This window comes from Schistocerca gregaria, chromosome X (assembly GCF_023897955.1).
Source record: "Schistocerca gregaria isolate iqSchGreg1 chromosome X, iqSchGreg1.2, whole genome shotgun sequence".
In the NCBI taxonomy this organism is placed as follows: Eukaryota; Metazoa; Arthropoda; class Insecta; order Orthoptera; family Acrididae; genus Schistocerca; species Schistocerca gregaria.
Window position 1 is genome coordinate 308902782 of NC_064931.1, and position 9757 is coordinate 308912538.

Genomic DNA, 9757 nt, shown 5'->3' on the forward strand with positions numbered 1-9757 from the left:
GACACTATCGCTGAGCCAGATGCTGCTACCTGTCCTGCTTCAGGGGAAACCTCTAAGCCAGCTAGATCCAGACAATCACGGAGGGTGGCGTTATTGATACTTGGGAGCTCCAACATGAGGCGCGTTATGGGGCCCCTTAGGACATGGCTGCCAAGAAGGCAAAGAAAACCAATGTGCACTCCGTGTGGATACCGAGTGGAGTTATTCCAGATGTGTCACGGGTCCTCCTGGGTGCCATGAAGAGCACAGGTTGCAGCCAGCTGCAGGTTGTTGCCCAAGTCGGTACCAATGATGTGTGTCTCTCTGGATCAGAAGAGATTCTCTCTGGTTTTGAGCACCTAACAGAAGTGGTGAAGGCTCCCAGTCTTGCTTGTGACATGGAAGCAGAGCTGACCATTTGCAGCATAGTCGACAGGAGCGATTGTGGACTTCTGGTATAGAACCGAGTGGAGGGTCTGAATCAGAGGCTCAGATGGTTCTGCTACTGTGTAGGCTGCAGATTCCTTGACTTGTGCCAACGGGTGGTTGGGTTTCGAATTCTGCTGAATAGGCCAGGTGTCCACTGTATGCAGGAGGTGGCTACACAAGTAGCAGGGGCAGTGTGGAATGGCCTGGGCAGTTTTTTTTAGGTTAGAGGGTTCCCAGGAAAACACAAAAAGGGCATCAGTCACAAAGGGTGCAGGCCAAACAAAGGAAGAACGTAGATACAGGAACCATTCGTATAACAGTTGTAAATTGTCGTAGCTGTTTTGGGAAATTACCAGAGCTCCAAGTGCTAATAGAAAGCACTGATGCTCAAATCATTATAGACACTGAAAGATGGCTAAGCCAGAGATAAGCTCAGCTGAAATTTTTTTGAAGGACCTATCAGTGTTCCGAAAGGACAGACTAAACACAGTTGGTGGTGGCGTGTTTGTTGCTGTTACTAGTGGTTTATCTTGTCGCAAAATTGAAGTAGACAGTTTCTGCAAGTTAGTATGAGCAGAGGTCATTGTTGGCAACCAGAATAAAATAATAATTGGATTTTTTTACTGACGTCCCAAGTCAGATGATACAGTTGCTGAAAGATTCAAAGAGGACTTCAGTTTGATTTCAAACACGTACCTGACTCATACAATAGTAGTTGATGGTGACTTTAATTTACCCTCACTATGTTGGCACAAATACATGTATAATTCTGCAGTTGCGCATAAAACATCATCCAAAATTGTGCTAAATGCGTTCTCTGAAAATTATTTCGAGCAGTTAGTTCATGAGGCCACGTTAATAATAAACGGTTGTGAAAACACACTTGACCTCTTAGCAACAAATAATCCTGAGCTAATAATGAGCATCAAAATGGATACAGTGATTAGTGAACACAGGGTTGTTGTAGCGATATTGAATATTGTAACCCCCAAAGCCTCCAAAAATAAACAAAAAATATACCTATTCAAAAAAGCAGATAAAAATTCACTTGATGCCTTTCTGAGAGACATTTTCCACTCCTTTCAAATTAAGAATGTAAGTGCAGACCAGATGTGGCTTGAATTCAAAGAAATGGTATCGGCAGCAATTGAGAGATTTATACCAAATAAATTAACAAACAAAGGAGATGATTCTCCTTGGTACACAAAATGAGTCAGAAACTGTTGCAGAAACAATGAAACAAACATGCCAAATTTAAACAGACGCACAATCTCCAAGATATGCAATCTTATTCAGTAGATCAAAATTTAGTGCGGACTTCAATGCAAGCTACTTATAACTGTTTGCACAATGAAACTTTGTCTCAAAACCTCACAGAAAATCCAAAGAGATTCTGGTCGTATGTGAAGTACGTTATCTGCAAGAAACAATCGATGCCTTCACTGCGTGATAGCAATGGAGATACTATTGAAGACAGTGCTGCCAAACCACAGTTACTACACACAGCCTTTCGAAACGCCTTCACAAAAGAAATTGAAGTAAATATTACAGAATTTGAATCAAGAATAGCTGCCAACATGAGTAATTAAGAAGTAAATATCTTCAGAGTAGTGAAGCAACTTAAATCATTTAATAAAAACAAGTCTTCTGGTCCAGACTGTATACCAATTAGGTTCCTTCCAGAGTATGCTGAGGCATTAGCTCCACACTTAACAATCATCTACAACTATTCACTTGATGAAAGATCTGCACCCAAAGACTGTAAAGTTGCACAGGTCACATCAATATTCAAGAAAGGTAGTAGAAGTAATCCACTTAATTACAGGCCCATATCATTAACGTTGATATGCAGCAGGATTCTGGAACATATATTGTGTTTGAACATTTTGAATTACCTCGAAGAAAATGGTCTATCGACACACAGTCAACATGGGTTTAGAAAACATCGTTCTTGCGAAACACAACTAGCTCTTTATTTGCACGAAGTGTTGAGTGCTACTGACAAGGGATTTCAGAGTGATTCCATATTTCTGGATTTTCGGAAGGCTTTTCACGCTGTACCACACAGGCAGCTTGTAGTGAAATTGCGTGCTTACGGAATGTTGTCTCAGTTATGTGACTAGATTTGCGACTTTCTGTCAGAGAGGTCAAAATTCGTAGTAATTAAACGGAAAGTCATCGAGTAAAACAGAGGTGATTTCTGGTGTTCCCTAAGGCAGAGTTTAGGCACTTTGCTGGTCGTTTATCGACTAATGAAGTCATCAGAAGATCAAAACAAACTGCAAAACAATTTAGAAAAAATATCTGAATGATGCGAAAAGTGGCAGTTGACCCTAAATAACAAGAAGTGTGAAGTCATCCACATGAGTACTAAAAGAAACTCGTTAAACTTTGGTTACGCGATAAATCAGTCTAATCTAAAAGCCATAAATTCAATTAAATACGTAGATATTACAATTACGAAAAACTTAAATTGGAAAGAACACATAGAAAATGTTGTGGGGAAGGCTAACCAAAGGCTGCATTTTATTGGCAGGACACTTAGAAAATGTAACAGACCTACTGAGGACACTGCCTACACTAAGTTTGTCCATCCTCTTTTAGAATACTGCTGCACCGTGTGGAATCCTTACCAGGTAGGACTGACGGAGTACATCAAAAAAGTTCAAAGAAAGGCAGCACATTTTGCATTATAGCGAAATATGGTAGAGTGTGTCACAGAAATGATACAGGATTTGGGCTGGACATCATTAAAATAAAGGCATTTTTTGTTGCGACGGAATCTTCTCACAAAATTCCAAACACCAACTCTCTCCTCCGAATGCGAAAATATTTTGTTGACACATACCTACATAGAGAGAAACTATCATGACAGTAAAATAAAGAAAATCAGAGCTCATACGAAAAAATATAGGTGTTCATTCTTTCCGCACGCTATACAAAATTGGAATAATACAAAATTGCGTAGGTGGTTAGATGTACCCTTTGCGAAGCACTTAATGCGATTTGCAGAGTATCCATGTAGATGTAAATGTAGAACACTTATAGGACATAATCAAGAGGTCAGTTCATGCATAACATCCTGCACTGACAACAGTTGCGCTATTATGTATGGCTATAGAGGCAGCATGGCTCAGTATTTCTACATGGGACTTCCAACAATTTGGTGAGTCCATCTCACATTCAGTTGTGACGCTACATCAGGCAAAACGAGATCCGACATGATATTAGGAGGTACACTATGACTTTTGTCACCTTATTTAGTGTGCAGCTAACCTACCATTGGCATACATTACATTACAAAACTATCACCAAACTGCACTACAGCTGTTGTGTGGTGTATATTAAACAGGTAGACATCATTCACAGATCTCAAAGAGCACAATAATACCAATATAATTTCAGTCAGCATATTGTACAGTAAATAAAATTATACAGAACAGTTAGGACAATAACTGTAGCAACAGTACTAAAAATAGATATTAGCAGCACAGTCATTTACACATGTATCGGTACAAAGCTAATTGTCACATGATAACATGACATACCTTTAGTTGTGCTTCCTTGTGCTGTAACTCTTGTTCAAGTTTCTCATTTAGATCATGCAAGGAAGTTGATTCTCTCTGTGCATTCAAGTACCGTTTTTCAAGAGTTGCTATTCTTTCTTCCTAAAAATAGAAAATAATATATTGCATTAAGGTCAAAGGAGTAAAGAATGATAATAAATACATATTGGTTTTTGAAAACTGCAATTCAGAAGCTGCAGGTAACTACATCGATGAGAAGGCCATTAAAATGTAGGAAAAATTGTTAACATGAAAATTAAAACAATAATTTCAAATTTGATGAGAAAAGATATGGTCATCTTCAAGATAACAGCATTCAATGTTTGACAATATGTCGTTGGCTTATAATTAAAACCTCATACCTCAGAAAAAGTTGTGTGTGGTTTTCTCACTTATTACAGTTGTCCAAAAATATACACGATTCCTTTTTTACCGACTAGAGTGCAACACATAAATTATAAGTGCTCATTGGCTTACTAATGGTTAAGATATGAGGTTTTCAACCTAATAATGCAATAAAAAATATATTTTTGAGATATGAGGTTCTCATTCTAAGTTGATGATACGAGAGGGGGTCATAAACTTAATTCATGCTGGGTTCCACTAAATTACTGTTGGTACAGTCACTGATTTCCACAAAAACTAAACACAGTCATAAACTAGAAACAATTAAATTAAATAAAACAAGATGATGATTGTTGTTGTTGTTATTAACACTAACAACAGCAACAACAATGTGTCTCTAACAAATACCATAATACTAAATTTTGAATGGGGTCTCACTCAACACTTCTGATTATATACTCAAAAGTGATGGACGGAAACCACACAAAACTTATCTTAAGGTATTTCTGTTATGTTTCATTTATCGTCCATAATTGTAAGAAATCATACATCCTTTGAGAACATTAGAAAAATAAAAATGAGAAAATATTAAAAGCTGATAAAATGAAATGTGGCATTCAGTTTGCAATTAACCCTTTGACTGCTGTGGATGAGTTAACTTATCATGTTTCGCTGTTCCCCAGTTGGTGTGGATGTAAGGAAGCATGGTCTCTGGGTTTTCGTTGAGCACTAATGATATGTTTACATGTCCTGTCCTGCCAGGCTTTTCACTGCTGCAGACAAGATTAAGCATCTGAATGCTCTAGGAGTGTTGACAAACAAGGCTGAATTTCTGTACTGTTCTTCCACAGCTTTTCAAGAGTTTTGGCTGCATAGTTCAAGTGTGTATCTACGTTTCTTGCTGTGGTTCTCCACTAAAGATTTTGACTTTGCTTTGTGTGTTTCTGTCACTATTCATTTTTTGTTGTTCTTTTTTACAAGAAAAATGTCACAATGCCATAGTCAACAGACAGAGAGATCCTTTTGACACACACTATGTGCGACTTTGAAAGTGCATTCTCTGATGTTCCAGCAGACATGAGTCTGGGCAGCAATGCATTTTTGCGGGTGTGCATAAATTTTGTAAACATAGCGAATCTCCTTACTTTTTACGAGCAGTCTGACAACTATCTATTTATGGATAACAAAGTTATGTATTACCGCTGTTATCTGACACTGCTCGGAACTATGTTTACAAATTAAGGCCAGTCTTTGTACCTCCTGCAATTTTGATCAGCCAGTGAGTTCTGTGTTCTGACGGGGTCCTCCACTGAAGATTTTGACTTTGCTTTGCATGTTTTTTGTCAATATTAACTTTGTGTTCTTCTGTTCTACAAGAGAAATGTCACATCACCATGGTTGCACAGACAGAGAGATCCTATAGATTCTCACTAGATGCAACAGAGAAAGTCAATTCTCTGATGTCAGTAGTGGTGATAAGTCTTCAATAGAATCTCAAAGTAATAGTCCTCACCCTTGTATGTCTACTAGTACAGCACTGAGTACAGTGTGACTTAACTGCTGTGGTCATCAGTCCATCAGTCCCCTAGAACTTAGAACTACTTAAAACTAACCAACCTAAGGACATCACACACATCCATGCACGAGGCAGGATTCAAACCTGCGACCGTATTGGTCGCGCGGTTCCAGACTGTAGCGCCTAGAACCGCTCGGCCACTCTGACCGGCCAGAGGTGCAATCAGCGTAGATTCAGAATCTGAAGAATCAGAAAGAGACAGCAAAATTCTTCAGAAAAAAGCTCACCTTAGTGACAATTTTGATTGTAAACAAACTAACTTCCACCAATTAAAGCATTTGTTTTATGAGTCAGCTTCATGGTGCAAACGGCAACTGGTTAATGACTCAGACATTCTGTCATTTTTCATGATATTCCTGTCAGAAGAACTGGTTCATTTTATAGCAGGCAAAATGAACTAATTTTATGTATACACCAAGGCAAATACTTCATAATTCATGCTTCCTCAACTGTCGAAGTGGAAAGATACTGGATTTGAGCAACTTTGTTATTTTGTTGCCATTTGTCTTCTAATGGTTCAAGTTAAAAAGTTCAAAATAAGTGATCATTGGTCCAGGCACTTTACGGATATTAATGTAAGTGACCATTCTATGAAAAGTATGTTAATGCGCATGGTTTCCACAAAACAGGAAGCGTGTTGAGGAACCAGATACCAATGCAAAACTTGGAATATACCATTATGTGTTGTACCCTGTTTCGAGACGTATCACACAAATAAGTGTTACTGACCTTCAGGAACTAAAACTGGTAGTTGTAATTAACTGGCACCTGTGAAATAATTATTTAAAAAAAAAAGAAGGGCAGAAATGCAAACAATGTAAAGAAAATTATAAAAATATATTTTTAACTCCACCATTGCTGGTCCAAAGCCCAGATTGAAAAGAAGGACATAAAATACCTGTAGCAGCGTAAGGATTAAAGTTCGTAATTTTTGAGTCAGTTTTCAGCTCTTGCAGAATTTCATTGAAAATACTGACTCTTTTTTTTTAATGAACTGATATTGGTGCCATGTGGCATGATATTGTATACTGCTCATCTTTCTGAAAATTAATTACATGTAATGATCTAAATTGCAGATTGTCTCTGTTTCTTGACTGCACTGAACTGAAAGGGATCTTCTTTTACACCTGTTTCTGGTTACAAATAATATGTATAAATCATGAATAATTACTCTGGTATCTCAGTGTAGGACTTATGTCTACATGAAGTACATGTGGTTTGCATTTGTGTTGGGATACTCTTTTGTGACTACGATATGGATGAATTTCTTAAGGTTTCATTCTTATAACACAAAAAATTGTCTGTTCAGTCTTGTTTAAGAACAAACATCATGTTGTTTATAATTACAGGGAAATGTGGTTTTCCACAATCAGCAATCTATTTGCTTGTAAACTTGTACTAATGTAATGCTTTGTTACAGAAACACACACTGCAGGATCGTCCTATTTTATTTATATTCAACTTACAGTCAGGTCATAAGTAAAAATTAATTTGGTGATCAGAAATTAAACAAAATGTATTTCCATTCTCTTTAAAGAAATATATGAAGCACAAAGTGGATGAAAAAACAATGAAAAAATTCTCAAAAGCAATAACAACCTGATCTTCCTTCTGAGCAACATTTTCTCGAAGATCACGCTGCAGTTTTGAATTTGCTTCCTGTGCTTTCATGAGTTCCTTCTGTGTTTTTGCCAGTGTTTCCTCAAGTTCTGAAATGCGACCCGACAGTTCTGACACCCGTCTTTGCCATGAACTTAATTCTGCACTCTGTGAAAAAGAAAATGTGTAAATATTAGAATCTGACAAAATCAAATTTTATGCTCTCTACAACTACATTACATTTTTTGTAGGCCTTTCTGTCAAAGTAACAGGCAAAATCAATTTTTGATTTACCAACATGTTATATGAACTGTTCTTATGTAACATCTGAAAATAATGATTTTTATTTGGGGGGGCAGGGGGAGGGAGGGGGAGAGGAGGAAGAGACTGTTGGATGAGTAGACAGGGACCGGAAGTTTGATGGGAAAAGAGCAATGGCAGGTTGGGGGGGGGGGGGGGGGGGAGGTGGAATGAAACAGGGGACACTGGTGGCAGTGGGAGAGTTATGGTGGGACAGGGACTGGTTATGGTGGGAATGGGGCGGGTTATGGTGGGAATGGGGCGGGTTACGGTGGGAATGGGGCGGGTTATGGTGGGACAGGGGCGGGTTATGGTGGGACAGGGGCAAGTTACTGTGGGAAAAGGGCAGGTTATGGCAGCGAAGGGGTGAGCTGCAGGGTAGGAGGTGAGCTGCATAGGGGGGAGGGATGCACTGCAGGGGGGAGGGGAGGGGTGAAGGAGGAGGGGAGGGGTGCAGGTGGGAAAGGAGGAGTACAGGGGGAGGGGCGAGTTGCAGGGGTGAGGGGTATTCTGTGGGGGGGAACGAGCTGTGGGGGGAGGGGTGAGCTGCAGAGGGGAGGCATGAGATGCAGGGGGAGGGTTGAGCTGCAGGGGGGAGGGTTGAGCTGCAGGGGGGAGGGTTGAGCTGCATGGGGGGGAGGGTTGAGCTGCATGGGGGGAGGGTTGAGCTGCAGAGGGGGGGGGGGGGGCAAGTGTGAGCTGTAGGGGGTGAGCTGCAGGGGGGGAGGAGTGGAGAGGGATGGATGAGCTGTGGGGAGGGGGGCAAGGATGAGCTGGGGGGAGGGGGCAAGGCTGAGCAGCAGCAGAGGCAGGGGTGAGCCGCAGGGGGCAGAGGTGAGCTGCAGGGGTGAGCCAAAGGGGGGCAGGGGTGAGCTTTAGGTGGGGGGCAGGGTCTGAGCTGCAGGTGGGGGGGGGGGTAGGGGTGAGACGCAGGGAGGCAGGGGCGAGCTGTAGGTGGGGGGCAGGGGCGAGCTGTAGGTGGGGGGCAGGGGGTGAGCTGCAGGTGGGGGGCAGGGGTGAGCTACAGGGGGGAGAGGGGAGCTACAGGGGGAGGAGGGGGGAGCTACAGGGGGAGGAGGGGGGAGCTACAGGGGGAGGAGGGGGGGAGCTACAGGGGGAGGAGGGGGGAGCTACAGGGGGAGGAGGGGGGGGGCTACAGGGGGGAGGAGGGGGGGAGCTACAGGGGGAGGAGGGGGAGAGCTGCAGGGAGGGAGGGGTAAGCTGCAGGAGGGAGGGAGGAGCTGCAGAGATGTGTGATTAAGCTTCATAGAATAAGTGTTCCGTATTTTCCAACCAATGCCAAATATGAATTAATTTACTGAGACAAAAAATGCATATTTTAATATCCCAATAATTCAGTGGAAGTTACTGAACTACATATCTTCACTAACTTGGAATTTAAAGGTAGTACGAATGACAATAAACAACTTCAACCAGCTAAAACACAAACACACACTGATTACAGTACAATTAAATACAGTAAATCTCTTGCAAAAAATAAACATACACAATCAAATAAAATAAGACAGGCAGCTTTGTAACTCTGTGCAGCAATAACAATAACTGCATGCCATGTATCATCATTACGTTTGTATACTTACATTCCATGGTCTCTGAAGAAACTGAATAATTTCACGACACAACCAAATATACTTTTAACTCTTATTATGGAGAGTCACAAACACTTTCTTCAGGGCTTTTAATATGCTTATTACATTCTGAAAAATGTAGCTACATGAACACAAACATTTCTTACAAGAGCTAACTTTTTATTTAAGCCATATGAAGTGTTAAATTATATTTTTGGACATTAGCTTATTCTGAGATATTGAGTTTAGTTATCTGTTTACTGTTCAGTATGTCTTATGATATTTATGTACTCCGAAAGTCCCTCTTGCCACCCCCCCCCCCCCCCCCCCCCCCGTGCAACCTCTCCCTCGTCCCCCATCTGTCTCGCGTGTGT

At 41.0% G+C, this 9757-nt stretch overlaps 1 protein-coding gene across 29 annotated transcripts in view; it reads right to left on the reverse strand.

Annotated features, from left to right (window-relative positions):
* LOC126297414 (liprin-alpha-1-like) overlaps positions 1-7662 on the reverse strand; it is a gene marked incomplete at its 5' end in the record, with an annotated part of 177721 nt that extends 170059 nt beyond the window's left edge. For all 29 annotated transcript variants that reach the window (XM_049988203.1, XM_049988202.1, XM_049988199.1 and 26 more), the window contains 2 exon segments: positions 3957-4076; positions 7495-7662. In XM_049988203.1, the coding sequence (XP_049844160.1) occupies positions 3957-4076; positions 7495-7662 (288 nt within the window).
* Between the last annotated feature and the right edge of the window lie 2095 nt (positions 7663-9757).